At 33.6% G+C, this 26,181-nt stretch overlaps 2 protein-coding genes across 3 annotated transcripts in view; both read right to left on the bottom strand.

Moving 5' to 3' along the window:
• Positions 1–1,076: 1,076 nt before the first annotated feature.
• Positions 1,077–16,960, bottom strand: LOC111058654. Of its 2 annotated transcripts, none has more exons than XM_039430112.1 (4): positions 16,777–16,960; positions 7,779–12,369; positions 5,809–5,942; positions 1,077–1,536 (listed from the first exon to the last, which is right to left on the bottom strand). In XM_039430112.1, exon 2 carries the CDS (start codon positions 12,364–12,366, stop codon positions 8,722–8,724), a length of 3,645 nt encoding a protein of 1,214 aa, XP_039286046.1. In that variant the 5' UTR covers positions 12,367–12,369; positions 16,777–16,960; the 3' UTR covers positions 1,077–1,536; positions 5,809–5,942; positions 7,779–8,721. The 2 variants fall into 2 exon arrangements, with proteins under 2 accessions (XP_039286046.1, XP_039286047.1); XM_039430113.1 differs by lacking the exon at positions 16,777–16,960 and adding an exon at positions 13,564–13,614.
• Positions 16,961–19,489: 2,529 nt separating this feature from the next.
• LOC111058651 (Down syndrome cell adhesion molecule-like protein Dscam2) overlaps positions 19,490–26,181 on the bottom strand; it is a 541,982-nt gene continuing 535,290 nt past the window's right edge. The window contains 2 exon segments of the mRNA XM_039430110.1: positions 19,490–23,103; positions 24,836–24,929. Coding sequence (XP_039286044.1) covers positions 22,854–23,103; positions 24,836–24,929 — 344 coding nt within the window. The 3' untranslated portion in view covers positions 19,490–22,853.

Genomic DNA, 26,181 nt, shown 5'->3' with positions numbered 1-26,181 from the left:
GGGGGCGAAATTTTTTTGGACCTTCTGAGCTATCATCAATTTTTTGCACAAACTTCAACTTCTATAAAAAAAATATTTTTATATTTTAGTCACAAACTTGAATGATAATTTTATTTGATTGCTATGAATTTATAAGATAAATAAAATACTATATTAAAATGAAAGATAACAAAATCAGATGTATTTCTGTAGACCTATACTCTGACGTTGAAATGCTTTACTTTCCTTTGGTTTGGAATCCACCTTAATCACCCTAGGCTTTACATCCTCCTCACATACCTATCACCCAGCACAAGACTAAAGCTTAAGTGGGCATCACCTCAAAACAGACTATTAAAAATTAAAAACTGGTTATATAATGTTTTTGTTGCATGATGAATATATCAGCCTTTTCTTGTGTGTGGGATGTGAAAAGAGAATACCAAATAACCATATTCCTTGGCGGATTCGAACCCATAACCAGGCGCAGACACAGCAGATTGAAGTTGCGACGCTCCAGACCACTTGGCTAGTGCTACATCTTAAAATAGTTTTATAGTATGGTTAATACTAACATAGGTAGTTGTCGGTTTTTGAATTATTATATTATTTTCTCATCAAATAATAATTTTGAAAGCTTTGAATAATGTTATATTTTTGAAAATGTATAAAAAATAGTATTTAATGTTCCTGAATATATGAATAAACTACTCTCGATGTGTCGTCCAACATCTAGAGAAATTATTATTCCTACAGTGATAAATAAATATCTGTCAACGAAACTGGTAAAGGATAACGCTATCTGCTTTGCCGAATGATAGACAAGGATAGCAACAACGATGTTAAACAAAAATACTGCCATTATTATGTTGACCTCAGCACTTTATAGGCGTTTTTCCATCTAAAGTAAATGGATAAATGTACTTAACAAAAGAAGGAACACTTTATGCCCGGTTGCAAAACAGCCGGTTAAAGTTTAACCGTGATTAATTTTACGAGAACCAATCAGAGAACTTATTATCAGTGGAATTAATCATGGTTAAAATTTAACCGGCTGTTGTGCAACCGACACTACGCTACGTAAACAAGAACACTTATTGAGAAAATATTATTATATTCATTGAAAATAGAACAGATTCACATGTTTTGAATAGACAACATGAAGTATAGCATAGCATCGAGAAAATATAATACAAAGTAAATGATATAACATTTAGACTAATAGGAATATTTGAATATAGGACTTCTTGTATTTTTGTTTGAAACTTATTTTCATTCTCTTTTCTTTGCAATAGCAGTTTTTTTATGATTTGAACTTTCAAGAGTATTTCCACTCACATAATTGAAGCAGCAGGATCCGGGTTCGATTCCCGGTTGAGACTAGCATTTTTCCCTATTTACACAGTACTTTAAACGTCACCTTGGTTCAAAGTATAGTTCACTATGATTTAAAAGTAGTCAGTCTTTATTTACATTGTCATATAGGATGCCTAGAATATGCTACTATCATACGATTTGTTCATTTTGAAGCGTTGAGAAGTTTGTATGTTGAGTGTCCTGGAACAGAAAACACAATGATTAAAAATAAGATGAATGATGAAAACACAAAGTCAAATATTACGAATTTATTTGAAGAAAAATACAAACTTGTTTCAACACATATGGATCATCTTAAGAGTGTCATCATAATAGGTGTTGAAACATGCTTGTGTGTTTCTCCAAATAAATTCGTTATAATTGACTACATTTTTGTGTTCTCATTATATGAAATATCGGGTACCGAGCTTCGCTCTGGAGTACAAAAGCATAAAAAATTTATTACGAAAGAAGAAATTATTGAGAAGTTTGTATGTTGAGTGTCCTGGAACAGAAAACACAATGATTAAAAATAAGAATGAATGATGAAAACACAAAGTCAAATATTAAGAATTTATTTGAAGAAAAATACAAACTTGTTTCAACACATATGGATCATCTTAAGAGTGTCATCATAATAAGTGTTGAAACATGCTTGTGTGTTTCTCCAAATAAATTCGTTATAATTGACTACATTTTTGTGTTCTCATTATATGAAATATCGGGGACCGAGCTTCGCTCTGGAGTACAAAAGCATAAAAAATTTATTACGAAAGAAGAAATTATAATAATATTCATACAGAAATGTTCTTTCTAATCACATTAAATTGAGATTAATTCCCAGAGGATTGCGAAAATTTTCCTCACAAAGGCCCAGTTGCACAAAAGCCGGTTAAATTTGAATCCTGATTAACTTCACGTGAACCAAATCAGAGAAGACCATTTTAAAAAGATGGATCTACTGGAATTAATCAGGATTGAAAATAACCCGGTTTTTTGCAACCGGCACTAAGTACCTGATTGAATGATTACAAAAGTTCAAAAGCTGAGTCATAATTTTGACACAGTCCCACACACATGAACTCGCTCACTCACTTCCATCACCAACAGACGACGAAATAATTATTATCAGCTGTTTTCCCAAGGATGAATAATAATTATCCTTTTAATGTCCTTCAGCAAGTTTTCTTAGGGATGAGACCTAGTGCAATCGAATCTTTATATTATAAACTATGTTCTGAATTTCGTGAGAATCGTTAGAGCCGTTTTTGAGATCCGGTGAAATACAAACATATAAACATCTAGACATCTGAACATATAAACAGAAGTTGCTCGTTTAATAGTATAGGATAAATATCACTACATCTTACCAGACACTTTGATAGAAGAAATAATAGAATAATGAGAATTAGTTTATGTATCATGAACGCGTATACATTTTGTGAGAGAATCACAAAAAGTGTATATATCTATTGGTAAGGCACAAATCATAAGTTTTTTAGAATTAATTTGAATATTTCCTTTATTTAGAGCGAAATTAGGACTCGAGGTCCTCTCTGCCACACAACCCTTCACATTTTATGCATAAAATATTTGTAAGTATCTCTCATGTAAGGTGAAATGGTGTAGATGTTGTCATTTCACCTTAAAATTATTGATGAATTCTACAATAAATCTGTTAGAGTTCTGTGGTAGAGAGGTCCTACAGTCCTAACTCCGCCCTTAATAGAGGCAATTTTATTCAATTCAATTCAATTTCTAGTATACATTTTTCTCACCCATACTGAGCACAGAAGAGAAGAGATCACATGTATACTTCTTCAGAGCGAAAGCTTATATTTTGAACAGAACATAATATTTTTGTATCAGAACATTATTTTTGAAAGTTCTAAGACGAGCTCGTGACTGTTAATATAATTTACAGAGATATGAAAATTTAACATAGTATGAAAATGAACAATATTCTATGACCTGACTGTTTAAGGTCTGGCTCTTTAGTTCACACCCAAGTAATTCCAGGGCATCTGATATGACAATGCCAACTCAACATATAGGAATTCTACTGAGTCACTGTCAATGTTGTAGAACCGTTCCATAATGAAATAAAAACACACATATGTTGTCAAATTCTACACAGTTTGGTACAGACCAAATAAAATGTGACCGGTGTGGTCACGAAACCATGGTTCTGTACCAAATAAAACTGTGTAGAATTTGGCAACATATGTGTGTTTTTATTTCATTATTCAACATATAGGATCTGTAATATTATTAATCAAAAAGTGAAATTGAATGATGTCAGCCACCCTGAAGACTTCTGCTACTGCAAATAAATTGACAACTGGGTGAACAGCTAGAAACGAATTCTATGTATAAATAGCCTAAATGAATAATTTACATGCTATAAATTGGAATAAATGAGAAATTGAATTTGTTCAAATGCTAATGAATGAAAATAATTTTTAAGATTCAAATTAGATGCTGCCAACCACTCCGAAGGCTTCTGCTACTGCAAATAAATTGACAACTGGGTGAACAGCTAGAAACGAATTCTATGTATAAATAGCCTAAATGAATAATTTACATGCTATAAATTGGAATAAATGAGAAATTGAATTTGTTCAAATGCTAATGAATGAAAATAATTTTTAAGATTCAAATTAGATGCTGCCAACCACTCCGAAGACTTCTGCTACTGCAAATAAATTGACAACTGGGTGAACAGCTAGAAACGAATTCTATGTATAAATAGCCTAAATGAATAATTTACATGCTATAAATTGGAATAAATGAGAAATTGAATTTGTTCAAATGCTAATGAATGAAAATAATTTTTAAGATTCAAATTAGATGCTGCCAACCACTCCGAAGACTTCTGCTACTGCAAATAAATTGACAACTGGGTGAACAGCTAGAAACGAATTCTATGTATAAATAGCCTAAATGAATAATTTACATGCTATAAATTGGAATAAATGAGAAATTGAATTTGTTCAAATGCTAATGAATGAAAATAATTTTTAAGATTCAAATTAGATGCTGCCAACCACTCCGAAGACTTCTGCTACTGCAAATAAATTGACAACTGGGTGAACAGCTAGAAAGAAATTCGATGTATGGATTAATGAATAATAATTGAGATCCTATGGAAATGAATTAGAAGTCCGATTGTTACCATCTAGATGTATAATCCAAAATCCCTCTAGGCGTATTTTTGTGCTCCACAATCTGAGATCAGGTAGAGCGCTCTATCTCATATAGATTTCCAGGTACACCTGACAACAATGCTCCTTGTATTGTGAAAAACACCCAATTTTCAGCTTCAACCATCATCACCAACTACATTGTCCTCACATTGATATTTCGCACAATGACATAAGTTCATGAGATTATGTTCTATGAGAATCACCCGTTAGATGCACTCCATTTCAGTATTTCCTAGTTGAGAGGCGCGCTTAAGGACACCTCAAGGATCAAAATTTCAAACACTTATAACTTTTGACACAATGCTCAGATTTCATCGTACTACACTTCATTCTTCTCGGCTCGTCAAGGCGGTCCAAAATCATGCATCATAAGTCAAATTCGGTCTAAAAATGGAAAATTTATTGTTGAGTGTACTTAAGCCCTTATTCCAATACACAAAAAAATGACCAATGGGCTTTAGTACACTCAACAATAAATCTTCCACTTTTCGACCGAATTTGACTTATGATGCATGATTTTGGACCGCCTTGACGAGCCGAGAAGAATGAAGTGTAACACGATGAAATCTGAGCATTGTGTCAGAAGTTATAAGTGTTTAAAATTTTGATCCTTGAGGTGTCCTTAAGCGCGCCTCTCAACTAGGAAATACTGAAATGGAGTGCATCTAACGGGTGATTCTCATAGAACATAATCTTATGTCATTGTGCGAAATATCAATGTGAGGACAATGTAGTTGGTGATGATGGTTGAAGCTGAAAATTGGGTGTTTTTCACAATACAAGGAGCATTGTTGTCAGGTGTACCTGGAAATCTATATGAGATAGAGCGCTCTACCTGATCTCATATTGTGGAGCACAAAAATACGCCTAGAGGGATTTTGGATTATACATCTAGATGGTAACAATCGGAAGATATTGTTGATCAAAAACTAAAATTCATCAAAATTGATTTTTTCTTCAAATTTCACTCATTTTTGAAAAATCATAACTCTGTACTCATTGGAGATAGAGAGATCCGAATGATCTCATTTTATTCAGAATTTCATATTCTAGAAAAAAAGGCAAGAGCAATTTTTTCTGTCCGATTACGAGATTTGGCAGAAATAGCTGAAAACTGGAAAATGAGCCGAAAATACGAGGTTTTTGGGACATCCTGTATCTAGCATCTCCCTTTTTATGTCTATATTGACTGGACTAATAGTATAATTAGTACCCTTGTACTATGCTGCTAATGTTTCGGATTTAAATTGTTGCTAGGTTTACATACCTGGCATTTATGACTCCATGATTCCCCCAACAGATGAAGCATCTATCTACCAATGACTATTCCATGAATCAATTTTTAGACATTTCTGTTCCATTTTTCAAGACAGCTGAGTTTTCCATTCCATGGATACAACTCTGGAAAAAGAGAAATGAATTTATATATTGTAATTCCTTGGGCTGGGCGTCCACAGGTTAGTCAAGACAAGACTAGTCACGTTTAGTCACAATACTTCACATAGTTGCTTATGAAGACATGCCTAATTACAATGACTAAGGCTAGGAACACACCAGTTAGTCAAGACAAGACAAGACATAAACAGACACGTTCAGTCACAATACTTCACATAGTTGCTTATGAGGACATGTCTAATTGCAATGATTAATCGGTGTGTGTTGAGTCATAAGCAACTATGTAAAGTATTATGTCTGATCATGTCTTGTCTTGTCTTAACTAACTGGTGTGCGTTTAGACTAATCAGTATGAGTTTCGTCACAAGCACCTATGTGAAGTATTGTGACTGAACGTGTCTGATCATGTCTTGTCTTGTCTTAACTAACTGGTGTGCGCTTAGCCTTATACAGTATGCTATAGCTATAGTCATAGTGGCATAGCTTCCAAAGTAAGGCTGGTTACACACCGATTAGTCAAGACAAGACTAGTCACGTTTAGTCACAATACTTCACATAGTTGCTTATGGAGTCATGTCTAATTGCAACAACTAATCAGTGTGAGTTGCATCATAAGCAGCAATGTGAAGTATTGTGACTAAACGTGACTAGTCTTGTCTTGACTAATCGGTGTGTGACCAGCCTAAGAGATAAAGTATTCTGATAGGTCTTTGAAGGTATTATAGTTATAAAAGTATTCAACTCCTATTTGTTCTATATCTATAGGTAAGGGACAAAAGTATTGATTCAAAAAATAACATTAAATTCATGGTAAGTTTGGTAAGAAGAATTACCAAAATGATGTTTTCTTCATCAACTACCGATTTGCTGGGAAGTAACTATATTTATCTATTTTATTTATTTATTTACAGGAATGGAGACTACGTATTTCTCCTTATATTTTCTGTCTCCCAATAATACATGGAATACTGACAATAATTACAACAGAATTCACTCCTTGAAATTAACAAATCAGCTCAAAATAGAATTGAATGATGATATTGAATCTATTCAAATAAATCAGAACGACTCTATTTGTAAATTTACATAACATACAGCCTACATGAATAATAATTAATCTTGTTCTTCAAAGCACTTAGGCCCGCCGCAGAGTAGACCCACACTAATCCACGCCACTCTAACCCACGCCGTGGGATGTTTTGTAAACTATTGCTATAGAATTATGCATAATCAATCAGCTGACAAGTGGATTATTCATTGCATGTATGCATGTATTACACAGATGTCTGAATAAGCCTAGCAATGGTTTATAAAACATCCCACGGCGTGGGTTGCTTTTCGTGGATAAGCGTGGGTCTACTTTGCGGTGGGCCTTAGACTGCATTGATTCTTGAATAATTGGATCTGTTAAACATTATGAAATAACCTTACAGTTGTGTTGTGAGTGATGCTGTGGTTCTTTTCCATAATGAAAACACAAATATTGAAATTGTCAACCACTTTTAATTAGGCTATTATAAAATATTATAATATACACAGAACCACGTTTCGTAGCTAGTAGTTGTAAATAAACAGCTGAAGATGTGACTGGTAAAGCCACAAAACCAGGTTCTGTGTATATTATAATATTCTATAATAATAAAAAGTGGTTGACAATTTCAATATTTGTGTTTTCATTATGAAATAAAATCACAGTTTCAGAGTTTAGACTGCTTTGATTTTTTTATTAGACTTGTTCATGGAATTTTATATTATTGGACTTGTTTATGAAATTTTATTTTATATTATTAGACTTGTTTATGGAATTTTATGAAATAATTACAATTGGGAAGTTTACTGTACCTGATAATCTGAAGAATTGAGGTGGTATTAATGCCCTTCATTGAAATTCCGTCTTCTTCTATCCTATAGTAGGTTCCATCAATTTTCTCCTTCTTAAAGAGAAAACTGACATTCATGTCGTGAATCATCTTTCTCCCTCACCATTTTACATTTTTTTTCCATTTTCCATTTTCTCCCAAATTTTTGTAATTCCTTCAAAAAACTTCTCCAGTCAATTTGTGGATCATAGATGAACTCCTCCAGGATAGACTTCAAAGCTTCAATCATTTTTTGAAATGAAAATCTTAAAATCAATACTTCCACTTCTTTATATCTTGATATAAATTTCTACTTCATACTTCAATATGAACACTTTTCAACTTATCCATAATATAATATTATATTATGATTGATACACTTTTCAAAGAGCATGAGATCTTCAATTACCACTGTACCTAATCTTCATAATTAACCAGTTAATATATAATAAATAGAATCTTTCCCAGTGCTCTAATACTATTAATTGCTGTTGAGCAAGCCCATATTTACATGATTGATCTATAAGAAAAAACATCGATTTTCCACATTTTTACAAGGGTTTTCCATAAAATACACCATCATATTTTTACCCTTTATACATAGATCCAAGTATTTTCCACACATGATTGATCTATAAGAAAAAACATCGATTTTCCACATTTTTACAAGGGTTTTCCATAAAATACACCATCATATTTTTACCCTTTATATATAGATCCAAGTATTTTCCTCATTTACACAATTAATTATCATGGGTTTCCACAAATATCAAAGCATTTTCACATTTTCTATGAAAAATCACCTCTTCTACAAATTACCCACAGAATTCTCAATCATTTTCCACCCTTCCATGAAAACACCCATCTATTTTCATAAGTTTTCCACATTACTTTTACCATTTTTAAACATTTTTTTCGAAACTAATTCACGTATTATTGTCCTCTTGCTGGTTATTGTTCCCATTATTCCTCAAATACAACTTATGCACATACAGTTTCTTATTGATCTCTTCAGGAATCACCTGTGACTGTTCCTGAGAATGCGTTATCAGTTCCTCATTATAGGACTGCTCCACCAAATGCAGATGCTTCCTGAAAGTATCCACCCGTTCCTGAGTATCAGTTACATTCAGTAACTGCTGCAACATAAGTAACAGTTCCGATTTCTGTGTTTCGATCGATATTTCAGGAGGAGCTGGAGTGTGGTGGGATATAGTAACGGTTACCGGATGTGATTCTATGACCGTTCCTGGGTGGGTAACTGTGACACTTTGGGTGACGATTGTGTTGTTCATGACGGTTGTAACGTCTGGTGTCATCTCGAACACGTCATCCGTTACAATGTTGTCATCCATGTCAACATGCTGCATGACTTGTGGATCAACATGTTGGTGAACCTGCTGATGTTGCTCATCATTTCTCTCCTGTTCTTTCAATTCCATAGCAATCAAATGTATGTGTTTACACATGTTCCAATGGAACGCGGCGTCAGGGCATGTACAACTGTAACTATGCAAACAAATCTCACACGTTTCACATCGTAACCCACATCTACAACCGTCCTTCCTCCAGGAAACTGTATACAAGTCTTTCAAGTTTTTCTTAGATAATATCGTCCACTCACCAGGCCCCTCCTGTTTGATGAACGGTGTCATATTAGTGGAGATTTCCGCAGCGGTGGTGTGTCTAGCTTTAATATCCAACAGCTTCTTAGAGAGTTCCCCTTTTTCAGTGGCAACCAACCTGTCAAACATCTTCTCTTTCACAAACCTCATGATGGCCTGTATCCCTCGATCCAGCCTCTTCAACTTTTTCCCCTTGAAGAAAATCTGTTTCAAGTTGCGGTGCATGTTTTCCAGATGTATACTGGCGTCTATGCCTTTGTACAAGCGGTGCGCATAAGCCCACGTTTGGGGATCGTTTATGAAAACCTCCATGTAGCTCCCAAAACTCCTGGTTTCTTCGTTGGCGAACAGTTCATGCAGGAAATTGCTGGCCATCATGTCAAACGTCATTAAATTCTTCTCGTTCATTAACATCTTCGCCTGTTTGTAGATATTTGCCTTGATTATAGGCTCCTTAGTTTTGATCTTATCTATTTGTGTCCTCCAAGCTTCATCGATGTGCCAGCTACTAAACAATCGTTGGGTTTCTTTACAGGGGAACACCCCCAACCATGCCGCGTAAGATGCCTCATCTAGATCCGACATAAAATAACAGGGTTCCAAGTTCAACCCTGATAACGCCGATCTAATCACTAGATAAAACACCTGCAAAATCGCGGTATCATTACGGGTGGTGAACATCAGCGCACAAGGTATACCTTCCCCCAGTTCATCTACTACCAGAATCGAAAACATCTCAAACCCAAACGAATCCAACCCATGTGTATTATCCACACAAACAACATAGTTCCCGTACTTGTGTAGTAGTGAGATTTGAGCATCGTTGGCCACAATTAAACAAAAATCTTGTTGAGTTAGTTGTGGGAAAGCTTCCAAGATATCCCCCTGGTTTTTGTACAACCTTATCATACTAGAAGATAGATGTGTTGTCACCCAGGAGTCCACCGTTTTATACTCAGAATCATTCTTAATTTCGTTACGATTCAGTTTGAATTTAGCTATCAAGTTGTGTAGATCTGTTTTAGTAGTCAGATGTATCCTCTTTACATGCTCGTTATACAGGGAGTCCCGAATATCGTTCAAAATATCTTCCAGGGGAACTTTGGCGGCAATCTTCTGCGCAATCTCCTTTTTCTCCTTGTTGCTCAACGACAGTCGACTGAGATCCATAGAGTGGCCAATGTGTGTCTTATAAAACCGTGCCGTAATTTTGTAGCTGGTCTCCTTAACAACAATGGCGGACGGACAGTGTGAACCGATCTTATTACTCCCGTACAACTTCATACGTCTGATGTTCTTTCCCTTCGGTTTGTAGAAGCCGTTACGGTGGCAGATGAAATAGGTGACTTTCGAACCATCTTTGTTAGTTCTGGGTGCTTGGTTCTGTACATACTTGGCCACCGTCTCACTCTCCATATTTTCCTTCCACTGTAAAAACTCATCTTTCGACCCAAAATACATTACATCCTCCTCGAAATCCGTGTCATGCGCCGATTTATAATGTGATTTCAAGTCATCAGTTCTCATAGTGTCCTCACAAATCGAGCACTTGGATATTTTCTTATAACAGGTGGTATCAGTATGTGTTTTTATGTGACGTTTCAAATTGAACGTGCTTGTGAAAGGTTTATCGCACTCTTTACACACCAAACTGTTTACCTTCAACTCATCCATAACCTTGGGGTTGGGAGCACGACCCCGGGAACCCAACTTTTTAACCTCGAAAAAAGTTCTCTCATGTTTTTTCCGACGTTTGGCGTGTCGCGTTTTTTCCAAGATTTGAAATTGCCGCCGTTTCTCCATGGCTTCCGTTTTTACCGCTCGGCGCAAGGTTCTACTTCTAGTTCCGATGCTATCATTCTCTTCTCCGTTATAGGATACTCTTAGTTTTACATCCTCATTTTCATCTTCCAGCTTATCATTATTACATAACCCAACCCTCAACTTATCATTACCTCCATTATTTTTATACCCGATCCTCAAGTTTCCATCCTCATTTCTGGTAGCTGCTCCTCCGTTACTCTCAAACGAGATCTCCAACTTTCCATCATCATTTTTCGCCTCACTTGTCCCTCTATTATCCTCATAGGATATCCTCAAGTTTTCCTCATTAACAACAGAAACCTTTCCCCAGTTATTCTCATAGGATATCCTCAAGTTCCCCCCATCAACTCGTGACGTTGTTCCCTCGTTTTTCTCATAAGATATCCTCAAATTTCCATCAACATTCGAGGTTGTACCAGCCCCTCCACCATACGAAACGCCCTCACCAATCCTAGTGAAACTTTTCTCACAACTTTCCATCTTATCCCCTCCAACCCTAGTGAACTTTTCCTCCCCTATTCTAGTGAAAGTTGCCCCACTGCTCTCCACAATCGTCTCGTTAGTGGTCAAGATTTTCTTAACAGAATCCCCTGTCGTTATTGGAGCCTGGGTGTCGTTCAAGATCAACAAAACCACATCATCAGAGTCTCTCATATCATCATCATCGTCTTCTGCCACTGGTTCAGGTCCATTATTATCATAAATCTCATTTTCCATATAAATCTCATGTTCCTCTTCTTTTTTGGGATCATTGTTAACATAGATCTGATGCTCAATGGCCGTATGCTTCGTGAGGTACGCGATAGAATTGAAAATCTGGGTGCAATGCTCACATCTGAGATACTTTTGTTTAGGTTTCTCTTCTACTTCCTCAAGTTTAGATTTCTTGAAAGGTTTGTCTGTTTTGTTGTGTACCCGTTCAATGTGTTTCTTGACGTAGTTTAGGTTGCAGAATTTTTTGTTGCAGAAGTTGCAAATGGGTGGGGGGTTTTTGAGACGGGGATGGGGAGTGTTGTAATAGGTTGATTCCAGTGATGTTTTGAAGCCGTTTTTGCGTTCGGCGCCGGGAACTATCAGTTCGGAGAGTTCTATCTCCAATTCGTCATCCATGTCAGGGTTCATGATCTGTGAACAAAATGAACAATAGGATAATTAGACAAAACAGATAATTAACAAATAGGTAATAATTGTTGGACAAATCTAACCATTTCTGATTCTTCCAAAATAACTAAACAATATCAAATCTACAGATGGAATAAAATAGATATTTATATTTTGATTGGAGAGAAAATATATATAATTGAATTAATGAAAGCGATATTTAGACCGCCATGAGCCAACAATGAAAATAATTTTTGTGTAGTTGAGAAGTTGATATTGTGGTATTTATTCATATTGAATAAGAAGACTAAGAAATTGTCGAAAACCACAAATTTATTGATAGTTAGAAAGACCGGTTTCGGTTGTTACACCATTGTCAATCTCTGATAAACTATAAACTGAGTTTATAGGTTTCTGATAAATCAGTTTTCTGATAAATAGCTGAGTTTATAGTTTATCAGAGATTGACAATGGTGTAACAACCGAAACCGGTCTTTCTAACTATCAATAAATCTGTGGTTTTTTGACAATTTCTTAGTATTTTTATTCAATGAAAATAATAGTAAAATTAACAATCATATTAACAAGCCGGTAAAATAAATAAAATGTATAAAAAAATTAAAATCCTTAGACAGAATAAATTATTGGAAGTTGCATTTGTTCAAATGCTAATTAATGGATAATTATTATTAAACGAAAATCCAAATTAAATGCTGTAAATCCCCCCGAAGACTTCTGCTACAGAGAATGTTGACAACAGAAACAGCTAGATGTAAATTCGATGAGCGCTACTATACAAAAATTGTTATTTGTTCCCGGGATGACAAATAATTTTTGTATTTATAGGAATGTTTCAAATTTATTTTTAATTATTATTAAACGGAAATCCCAGTAAAATGCTGTAAATCACCCCGAAGACTTCTGCTACTGCAAATATTGACAACAAGTTAAACAGCTAGATGGAAATTCGACGAGCGCTATACAAAAACTATTGTCAGTCCGGGAATAGAACCCAGTACCTCCTAATTGCCGGTCAGGGATGCTTACCCTTACACTAAACTGACAATCCGGGAATTTTTGTATAGTAGCGCTCATCGAATTTCCATCAAGCTGTTTACCCTGTTGTCAATATTTGCAGTAGCAGAAGTCTTCGGGGTGATTTACAGCATTTAATTGGGATTTTCGTTTAGTAATAATTATAAATAAATTGAAACCCACCTATAAATACGAAAAGATAGAAGAACAACGTTGCCGATCCTCGATCTTGTCAATGCCTTCTATAGACGGTAGCTGAAACAGGTTTATTGATGTAATATCAACTGTTCATTCTCGTTTATAATAATCAATTATATCTTATTAAGCAGGAAATTTAATTTTCCAATAATTTCATAATGTATTTTTATAATTGAGTTGAAATATTTTGTTGATTAATGAATAATTCTACATTGTTGAAAGACGATCTGGCAACAGATCAAAGCCAGAAGGAGATAGCGCTATAAGCTTTGTTGAATGATAGACAAGGATAGCAATACCATTGCTAATCAAACACTGCCATTATAACGTGGACCTGACTATAGTTGTCAAGTATTTCAACTAATCAACTCGAATTCTATTAAGTAAATATCTTGACAAAAAATTCAGAAACATTATAACAAGTGGGTTTTCAATTAATACAATAATTGAGCTAACAGTGAGCAGCAATTTGCAGAGTAAACCTTAGCGATATAAATTCTAAATTATGAATATAAATTCTTCTAATTCCAGCAGGCTGATAATTGTTAAATTTTGAATAAAAATATGTTTTGAAAAGGAGTAGGCCTAGTAGGTCAAGCCTTTTGGTTGGTCAGTCTCCTTCTTTGAATACAAATAATGTACACTAGGCCTATCTGCAAGATATAAAACAAAAACCCAGTTAGGCCCAGTTGCACAACAGCCTGTTAATTTTAATCATGATTGAATACCACGACAGAGAAGATTTTTCTGATGGTTTTTCGTTGCATTTAATCATGATTTAAAGTTGAGAGACTTTTGTGCAACCGGGTCTCAGCATTGACATCACCACTAACTATCTACAAAACAAAATAGGCTATTGAAAATAATGGCTATCATTATATTTGTACAGAGTGTCTGATAAGTCACTCCCTATTTTTATACAGCTATAATTTATTCATTTATGAACCAATTTTGTTTAAATTTCATTTGTTAGAGCACTCCTCAAGGTTATGTTTAACACCAATTTTTATTTCTTTCAGTTTAAAAATTCCCCCTCTCTTGACTGTGCAAGAAGGAGCCAAAGTAGCAGCTCGTTATGAGGTCTAGGGATCTGTGGTGCGAGTACAAAGGTGGTGGAGGGCTGAACGAGGGATCCATGCAACACTGGATGCAAAAACACTGAGAACTTTCTTAAGAATCGTTGCAACAGAGTAATGTGAAAGACCGCTGTCACGAGATCCTTGACGCATTGATTTCTTAGGGCTCCTCATGAAAATTTCACGAACTCTGTCAACATTCACTGCTGTCCTTGACGTTGATGGTCTTCCTGATCGTCTTGCATCTGCGACACTCCCTGTTGTTAGTAATTTAAGATGAAAACAGTTTTTGCATCCAGTGTTGCATGGATCCTACGTTCAGCCCTCCACCATCTTTGTACTCGCACCACAGATCCCTAGACCTCATAACGAGCTGCTACTTTGGCTCCTTCTTGCACAGTCAAGAGAGGGGGCATTTTTAAACTGAAAGAAATAAAAATTGGTGTTAAACATAACCTTGAGGAGTGCTCTATCTAACAAATGTAATTTTAACAAAATTGGTTCATAAATGAATAAATTATAGCTGTATAAAAATAGGGAGTGACTTATCAGACACCCTGTAGTACTCATTTATGACCAAGTAGTTACTGTATTGGTCCAAATGTTATCTAGATCACAAGGTCATTGATTTTTACAACTGCTAACTTCGATACAGATAATCATGAGAATCAGCTTTCGGATTATCTTCAAAAAATTTTGAATAGAAGCATTCTTGTGTTCATTCATTAAATTTTATGGGCTATAAAATATTACAGTTCTGAGAGGACTATTAATAGTTCTGATAAGAAGTTGGAAACCTATGTTGAAGTCTTATCAGAGACCTTCCACATAATTGTTTACTGGGCTTCTATTCATCAACTCTCCATGTAATAATGAATGAGAACAGCTTTCAATTTATTTACTTATTTACAAAGGCAACTCTCCAGGATTATTTTGAGTCTAGCTGATGATGAGAGGATAAAATTTATATTTAAAACCTGAAGATGATCGGAACTAGTAGTTTTAATTTGTGTTTTTAATCTAGGCCTATTGTTTTATAGCTTATTAATTTCAAAAAAGGGTACTATAATGATATTTTATGAACTTAGGCCCAATTGATCAATATGAACAATGAATAGCATATCATAAAACACTTATTGACATGGGCTACTTTTAAATTAATAAAACAAAATATATATCATATATACCGGGATCACAGCTATCTAGCCTACAGAAAGGCTGTGGACAAAGAAAAGTGGCTACTATGGTATATCTTATTATTTTATGATATTCTTATGATTACTTATATCTATATCTTATGATTATTGATTATCTTTTCCACTGACTTCATATCATGAATATCACTATCTCACTATCGGGACACTAAATTTTGGAGATCGACTGGTGTCTCACTGGTGTCCTATTTTGCTTAACCTGTGGATACCATTGGTGTCCAAGCTGGTATCTCACTATAGTATGGTCCACGTTATAATGGCAGTGAATAAAGATAGAAGAATAGCGATGCCAATTCTCTGCATTAACTAATTATATTTCTACACTGTCAAAAACATAATTGTCATCGTTGTGGACCTAGAAAAGGATAGTACCACCGGTCAAAATACTGATCAAATACTGTCATTATAACGTGGACCTCACTATAGTGTCCTATCTTGCTTTATCCAGGGACACCACTGGTGCCCCAGCTGGTGTCCTATCTTGTTTTACCCAGGGATACCACTGGTATCCTACTGGTGACCCAGCCTGGAGTCCTAGTGAAATATGGGCCTTCAAGTAACTTACAAAGACCTCTGAATCTTTTTGGTATAATTTTCCTAGCTCATAATGTTTGATATGTTGATTCTACCCTAAATATTATAATCCAAACATAGAAACCAACAATACATGAAAAAAATACAGAAAGAGTTTGATTTTATTAGGTATAACTGCAAGAGATTTTATTGGCTTTTCTTTGTTGGGTTCAGTTTATCTTTAATGGGCCAACAAAGCAATAAGATATCAAAAATTGCAATACAAATACTAAACGGTAGAGGATTTAAGGTTATCCTTTGTAAATAGAGGATCAGTAGCCTAAATGCAATAAGTTATTGCTTTACTTTGTACGTTGTAGATCAGAATTACTTACCAGATTCTAGCTGTAGCCTTGGATGGATTGAAACTCCTAGCTTCAATAATAAACAATCACAATTTATAATTAATAATACATTCTAATCACTTTTAACAACAAAATGTAAACATTTCTTTCAGCATATTGTCTGTCACTATCAGTTCACCAGTCAATAAAGAAAATGCAAAATGGAGTAGTCTTCTCTGTCTATGCAAAGGACGAAAAGGAGAATCAAAGCGCCTGCGTACATCCTATTTTATTTGACCAATAGCAATAGCTTTTGAGACAGCCATGAAAAAGGCACGAGTTTTGAATTTTGAACAAAGAGTTGAAATCTACTTGGATGGTATTGATGGTAAAATTTATATTCAATTCAAAATATATTATGCTCCAATATGGGTTAGAATATACATATCGACATTCTCAAATAGCTTGTGAACATAATGTACAATAATGGTAATGGTAATAAAGCAGTTGAATATGAGCAAATATAATTGTAAATTAGGTTGATAAGCCTTTAATGAACATTGAAATTGTTGAATATATTCCTAATAATTTATAGGGTATGAGCAGAATAGTGTCAGTAGGTTTGGTCAATAATAATAAAGATATATCAGCTTGCTAGCGTTCCCCTTCTCCTATATAACGTATCTATATCTTTATCAATGACTTTCCAAATGTTTTTATCATTGCACAGTTGTTTATAGTGGTATCGATCTCCCCAACTTTAGTGTTCTGTTTATATTTATGTAGAGGGAGGAGTTGAAGATATTCAAATAGAATTGGCACAACACAACTCAAAAAATGGGTTCATTTCTTCCTGAATCTCTTAGTCAATTCTGAGCTCTCAAAAATGATTAGTTTTTGCTGTGCCATGACATAATTTATTCTCTTCAAATCTATATTTATCTTTATCAATGACTCCAAATGTTCATTCATCATTGCACAGTTGTTTATACTGATATATATATAGGCATCGATCTTCACAGCAACTTACTTGTTCTGTTCATACCTATATATAGAGGAGAAGTTGAAGATATTCAAATGGAATTGGCACGAAACAACTCAAAAAATGGGTTTATTTCTTGCTAAATCTCCTTAGTTGATAGTTGGGAATTCCAAGCTCTCAAAATTAATTAAATTAATTGATTTTCACTGTGCCATGACATACGGTAATATTATTTGCTTCAAAATTATTCACACTAGGAACAAATATGTGGAATTTCTCCATATGAAATGAAATAGATGTTGTAGTTCCATATAATTTACTTATTATTTGAAACTAACATTATCTCTTTCATTATGAGTGGAACTAATAATATTCTATTCCATTCTATCTAGGTAATTTTCATGGAATTTGAAGTCGTTAATTTAATATTTCATTATGTTTCAGTGGATAACTCACCCTGTATTGTAGCGAAACATCTTATAATAGCATTATTAAACATCTCATTATCATAGCACAACACTTGTTAGGTCAACCTCTATCCATAGCCTGAATATCAACTAAATCTGGGAGATCGCATTTTTTTATAAAATCCATGAATGAAACAAACGATTTTTGCAAAAATGATCAGATATTGGAAACGCTCAAACTTTCAGGAATGATAGTAGGCTACTTGAGGAGAAGAACAATAATATGTCATCACATTGGCGAAATTCACTCCAATTCTTGAGTTATAAGCATTTGAAGATGAGTGATTTTTCTGCTCTTAGAGAGAAGGAAAGATTTTATTAGAAGAACACTATAGCCTACTGCGATGTTCCATTTTCTGGTGGATGTTCCATACTCAGCATCATAAACTTGAATATTTCAATAGTAGTAGTATCATAAAGGAATTATATCACTTATATAATACGTATATTACTTATTTAATCTGTGGTAGTATCATCTTATCATATTATCCTCATTTTGAATTCCCATGTAGAATAAATAATCTAAAATGTATAAAATATATACTAATTATTATATTGCTGGAGAAGCTTGTATATTTGAACAATAAGAATTATCAGGTACTATTCATTTTATTGCAACACATTTTTAGTTTAAACTCTTCAAAACCCATTACATATATTCTCATTCCTGTATGATTGGTTGTTTAAATTGGAAATAATATATCTCATGACTCTTGAAAAGTTAGAATTATATGGTAGTGTTGTAATAAAATAACATGTACTTAAATAGAAAGAAAAATAAAAATCTCAGTACCCTTTTTGAATTATTTTATCACAACATGTTTCAACATTGAGTTAAAAAAAGGGTACTGACATTTTATTTTTCTTTCTATTTATATTACAAGTAGCCCTATACAGAAATGAGATAAACATGTACTCGATCATTTTTTTAGTTTTTAAATTATCAGTAGCCCTTCAAAAGAAGAATAAAGCTTGTGTATGTAGGCCTAGATTGTCTTCCCCACTATACATTAACATTCAAGAAGAAAATGATTTATGTTGTCAATGATGTTTTGAGCTAGAACGAACAATAACTATTACATCCAATTATACCGGTATCAGCTTCCCTCTATAAAAGGCCTTCCCCTATCTTTCTCCACTGCGCCGTTATAGCTTGGACATCACTAAAGTATAATAAACACCAAGGATCTCTTTAGAAATATCGTTATATGAGTTACAATACAGCCTTCTATAGATATCCTCCTTATAGATACAATCAGTGTGACAAGAATTTTATGATTGTTGAAAATATTCTTCGAAAGAAAGAACTGACCAGTTTAATGAAAATGCGCTTTATTAATAAAACCTCACACTTAGAATATACAAATACAGTCCAATTTCATTCAAATATATAATACTGTTATCATAATATTTCCAATATTCAACAAGACATGATGCTAAAATAAATGCTTTGGCAATGATAAGAACAATCTTTTTTCTATATTCAAAAAATGGAATAACTCTTCAACTTTCAAACTACATTTATAATATCTTTCTCAACATCAATGATAAGGTGATTTATGTTTTTGATACAGTGCTCAATAAGGGCATTGAATAATAACTAATTATTAATCACAATTTGTGACTCAAAACAAACTAGATTTTTCTACTTAATACCAACCTTCTGTACAGTGTGAAATCACTATTGAATTCATGTTGTTAAATTTGTTTTCAATTTTTTAGTTTGGTGTGTTTAAATTGCTTCAATTAAATGTAATAGTTGCATGGATTGAACGATTATCATTCATCTACATAGTACACTGTTCATATTTTAAAAATATACTTTCAGTGTTTTTTTCACTGAATGTGTGAATTATGCTCCATTATTTTGGATGATGGAGGATAAAAAAGACAAAAAATCAACAACATGAAACGATCTCATATGAAAATAACTCAGAGGAATGTTCTTGGAAGTCTGGTATCCAAGACACCTTTGCAATAATACTTGAAAGTCAGTTTATAGCATAAATCAATTTTATGCTATTCAATGTAATCATTACAATACATATTTATGTAATGAATACATAACATTTTCGCCTTCACGTCTTATAGTGGAAGACAGCTTTGAGCATAATCTCCAATTCTCATAGATCATTTTGACACTTGTTTTCTTTGAATAATTATAATATAAATCATATTATATTGATAATTAATATCCTAAAATAAATAACAAAACCCTCATTATCCTTCCATTTTCTCACATAAAGAGCCGTGATGATCACGATTTGTGCCCGGTTGCACAAAATCTGGTTAAAGTTTAACCGTGATTAAGTTAATTTCACAAGAACCAATCAGAGAAGGTCTTTTTGATAATACTCTGATTGGTTCTCGTGGGATTAATCACGATTAAAATTTAATCGGCTTTTGTGCGACCGGCACCAAGTAATGACGATCAATATTCTTATCAGAACTATTTACAATTTATAAAAGAATATGGCAGTATTGTATTCTATTATAGTATAACCACCATGTTTTATTCTAATGTATTTTGTTAGTAACTCTATAGATTGAAAATTTATTTGATGAAAAAATGAATTTTGTGTATGGTATATAAATTGATGAAAATGATCCCAGCATGCTAAATGACGGCTTAATACTAATCTTCAGAAATTCATGATTCCATAGAAAATGTATTTACAGAGTAACGATTATATTAATTCCACTATAACATTAATATATATCCTATAATAGAACAATATACAATATATAAAAAGCAATGATTACCAATAAAATATAATCATTATCTTTAGATAATTCAATTATTCTGTAATATTACAATAAAGAGCTATTTTATCATTAACAATGCCTTTATATATCACAATTATGCATACCCTTCAGGTGATTAAGATAACGCTCTGGTATTTTTTGTTGTTATTAAACATTTAGTTCACCAGAGAAATTAAAGATAACAAAAGTAATTTGACTTCAAATCTAGTATCGAAGCTTCAAACTTAATCTGAAACTCTATATTTGAGATTTCATTCTTCAGACTTAATCTGAAACTCTAAATTTGAGATTTAATCTTGATAAAACTTATAGGTTGATGAGATGAATCAACCAAGCTCATAACTCGACTAGATTAACATATTTTTGGCACAGAAAGAGTTGACTATCACCTTTGACTAGATTGACTATATATTGTTATTCAAGTCATCCATTCTATCATTAATCATTTTCATTCTATATTGACTTCATTATTCATCCAGGATATTCTTTCCACAATATTCTACAATATTATCTTGATTATATACATTTTCGCATGACCTTGAATACAACAGATTGATTCTTCATTGATTCATACAAAAAGTACATAATCAAATGATGGGGAGAGAAAAAAATAAGGTAACCTTGTGCTATTATTCCTTTCCCAAATTTAGATAAGATTGCACATAGTCGAGATAACACACAGTTAGTTCATTGAAACTGTAATAAGTATTAACAACTTCCAATTTTATTGAAATTATCCAGGGCCTCATTGATGATTATTCTAGATTTCCTGTTGTTAAACCATTATTGTTGACAAGCTTTGTTTTGGTTTGGGATAATTTTGTTATCCTTTCTTATACAGGTCACATGATATTTCCAAAACAATGTAGTGTCAAACAGTGAATATGAGCTTTCAAAGAAATAATAATTGTAGTTTGTAAACTGTGTAATCATAATAATATTAGTTACACCTTATTTAATCATTATATATACGTCTAGTGAGGTCCACGTTATAATTGCAGTGAAGAAAGATAGGAGAACATCGTTGCCGATCTTCTGTCTTCTATAGATGGTAGCTGATACAGGCTTATTGATGTAATATCAACTGTTCATTCCACTACCTCCGTAAACAAAGCCGTAGTGCATTCGTGTGACGTCAGCACAAGTAGGGCTCCTACACCAATAAACAATCGTTGATTTCAGCTGATCTATATCAGCTAGCAGTTTTATTGGTCTAGGAGACCTACCTGTGCTGACGTCACAATAATGCACTATGGCTTTATTTATGAAGGTAGTGTTCATTCTCGTTAAAAACAATCAATTATATTTTATTAAGCAAGAAATTATATTTTCCAATAATCTCTTAATGAATTTTCATAATAAAGATGCAATATTTTCTTAGTTAATTATAAATTCCACATTGTTGAAAGACGATCCGGCAACAGAGCAGAGCGAGAAAGAGATAGCGCTATCCGCTTTGTTGAATGATAGACATGGATAGCAATATACCATCATTATTACGCAATATTATCATTGGTAGCATAATAATTTGTGAAGTTTCTAGATTCTATGATTCTATTCTATTGAACCATAGTACTAGTAATATAGCCAGTACCAGTAAACACTGCCATTATAACGTGGACCTCACTATACTCGTCCATCCCAAGACAATCTGTCCTCTTCTCTAGACCCACAGAGTTCTATAGAGGTGCAACCACAAGTTGATTTAATGATGTTTTTTACCACACTTGTATTTTTCGCTGTGAACAACAGAGTATAACAGAGGCGCAACCACAGCCTCTACACGACCTTAATGATGTTTGTTACCACACGATAAATTCGAACATATCAGTATTTTTCGCTGTGGACCACAGAGTATAAGAGAGGCGCAACTACAGCCTCTACACGTCCATAGTCCAGTCTTGGGCCGTACCTCAGACGGCTATAGAGTAGTCGGAGTGGTGGGGGTTATGCGCATGCGCACTGCTGCCACCTCCACTACCCCCACCACCGCCACCAGGCCGAGACCACAGACTCGAACGGATGCCTAGTTTCAGCTTTTTCAGGGTGTCAATGTCGCACTCGGCCTCACTCAGTTCCGGCCCGCCACTTCCGGTTGTCCTGAAGGAAGTCTCAGCGATCGAGAGAGAGTTGCGCATTGTTGTCTTGCTGGGCGGAAGCCATCTGCGGGGTGAAAATTGAGAAAAAATAAAATTTTTAAATAAATATTCTAGATTCTTTATTCTTCATTCATTCATACACCAAGTACATTAACAAAATGATAGGGAGAGGAAAAATAAGGTCACCTTGTGCTATTCCTCTCCCAAATTCAGATAATACATAGTCCGAAATAGGTTAAGTCTTGCAGTTCATCAATTCACAAAAATTTCAGTCTTCAAGTATTTTCACAAAATAGATTTTCAAATTTAGATGCTTCAAAACTATAGAAACATAGAAGAAATATTTCACATTCTATCTATCAGTAAAAAAGCTCCTATTATAAATCAATGATACCCAATGGTACTTTAGGCCTATGTTTTTTTTACCGTACAATATTTCTGTACTCAATATTTCTAATAAATCAGTTGTTAAACTAAAGAAATATTGTACCGTACTAAAAATATAGTTCCAAAGTAACTAACCAGTAGGTATAACTTCGTGCATCCAGGGGCTAAAGTAGGTACAAATTGTAGGTACAGCATGTATGAATTGTGAAAATGGTTTTGTAAATTACTTTATATTGTAAAATTGTTTTGTTTTTATGCTTGGAATTTTGTATAATATATATATATTTATATGACGATTGGCCATACATTTTGTTAAATGTCTTATGTCAATAAAGAAATTTCTATTTCTATTTCAAGAGTTCCGCTCCATGAGAAAAAAGTTTTTCCAACTGATAACATTGTCAGGTGCTACATTTCCCACCAAGAGGTAAAGTAGATGGAGTACTTTCGTCCCTCGATTATATTAAAGTATATTACACATTAATTACATTGGAAACTGTTTAAAATAGTTGATAATTGGTAATTCACTTTCATGAAACTCAACACTCAAAATAATCACTCTATATTAAGCTCACTTGTAGAAGAGCCTATACAGTAGAGAGAGAAAGCTCTGGATATACGAGAGCAATATAAGAGACAAAGATTTAATAAATGCAAGTTACTGCATCTATGAATCTCATAATAAATCTGATATATGTAGATTAGGTAATGAATTATGATCAGAAGTAAGTACGATCTAGACAAACCTGGATATAGCAAAAAATAGACACTTGGGGCCGGTTTCCGAGCTCGGGAGTTAGCTAAGTTCTAGACTTTAAACAGCTGGAGTCAGAAAATTGGCTTTCCGAAACGGGGCGTAGTCATAGTTTTTATAACAATCTTTATTTTCTCATTTCTATAATTGGGAACGTTTTTCCTTGACGAAATTAAATATTCCTAAATATCTCAAAATAGCTGAAACTTTACACTATTTTCTCTTCATTTTATTTTGTGTTAAATTTTCTAGTTTTTCGAATTTCAATTCAAACGTGACTATGACATACGACTATGCCCCGTTTTGGTGAGTCAATTTTCTGACTCAAGCTGCTTAAAGTCTAAAACTCAGCCAAATACCGAGCTCAGAAACCGGCCCTTAATGTATTATAAAAGCTCTGTCATATGAATAATGGAAAAATAAATTAAATAAGTGAATAGGATATTAGGTAAATAGGATATCAGACAAATAATAATCACTTGTGTCATACATGGCTTGATCCATCTATATTATTGCATGAGAATATTATTTTTGTGAGTTGGGAGTTGAATGACATGTTTGGAGTGTCATGTATGACACTTGAGTTGAATAAGATAATGAGTTAAATGAGTAAAGTATGAAGTGAATTTTATATTTTACCAATAATAATAATTACCTTGATCGACCTCCCCGCCTTGGTAGTGATTTCTGCTCGGACATTGGCGAAATATCTGATGATGTGCTAGATTGAGCTCCGTGATAAATATAACCTGAGACAAACACAAAATCAATAATAAGAATAAGTTTCATCTTTTACAGTAAAGTATCACAAAAGGAATACGAAATCATCCAGTACCCTTTTATATTTTATTAATGCATAAAAAATGAAAAAAATCATTTGGATGATTTTAATCATTTCAATTATATACAGAATTGGCCCTTTAATAAAGTGAATACATAGTAGCTATCTATTCCTAATAGAATTCCTATTTACTCCAACTCCTGCACATCTCCTCCACTTTTTGAATTAAAAATGTGAAAGTGCTGGGAGTGTCCCTTATCCATTATCTCCTGTTCTTTTATAAAACAAAGTTTCTACCATAAATATCAGAGAACAAACATTCAGTGCATTTAATTGCTGAAATATATTTGTTTCAATTCCACCATTTTTTTACTTCATCCAAAATAGTATCTGAAATGTTTTTTTACTGTGATACATTCTGTAATTCATTTGACGTATTATTTCAACCTTCAAAATTCAAAATCTTTAAATATTATTCCTGGGTCAAAAATCAAGTGAAGAAGCAGTGTGTGATATCATAACTTCAAACTTTGGACAACATTAACTCTTTATCAAAATTTTTGGAGAGAAATAGTACAGGCTCAGCCTATTTTTTCTCCAATGTCATAATTATATTATGATTGTAGTATTTTGCACAGTAAAAAAAAAGAAGTCTTATAATAAAATACAGTGTTATCCTCAAATTTTGAGTAGTATATCACTTATAAGTGAAATAGAAGTTTTATTAGTATAAAGTTACATTACATTTTAACTTTGAGAACTCTTCATATCCACAGGTGACAACGTGAATATATATTGAGAGATTGGTCAGTATTTAGCCTGCATATAGAAATGAATACAAATTCTCTCTTCAAAGACTAGAATTAGAAGGATTACTATACTAGAAGGATTTCCATACTAGATGGATTACGAATTTCCTTTTAGCTGTTCACCCTGTTGTCAATATTTGCAGTAGCAGAAGCCTTCGGGGTGATTTACAGCATTTAATTAAGATTCTCGTTTGATAATAATTGATTATACTAAAAGGAATTGAAGAGGTGGATTCTAAAACGTTCCAAGTCATTTATCCTGTTTCCATTTGTAAATGACGTCTTTAGTATAACCATAGAGAAAAGATAGCATAAGAAGATATTTCATAGTAAATAACGTTTTTTGTTCCAAATTTCAATGGCAACTCAGGCCGTCAGTTCTAGTAGGCCTAGTTCTTTTTTGTGAAGCTA

The sequence above is a fragment of the Nilaparvata lugens genome, chromosome 6, assembly GCF_014356525.2.
Source record: "Nilaparvata lugens isolate BPH chromosome 6, ASM1435652v1, whole genome shotgun sequence".
Taxonomy (NCBI): Eukaryota; Metazoa; Arthropoda; class Insecta; order Hemiptera; family Delphacidae; genus Nilaparvata; species Nilaparvata lugens.
Note: the sequence above shows the minus strand (reverse complement) of the source record. Positions and strands in the feature narration are given on the sequence as shown.

Coding starts and splice junctions, on each gene's coding strand:
- LOC111058654 (XM_039430112.1), bottom strand. CDS start 12,366: ATGAACCCTGACATGGATGACGAATTGGAGATAGAACTCTCCGAACTG.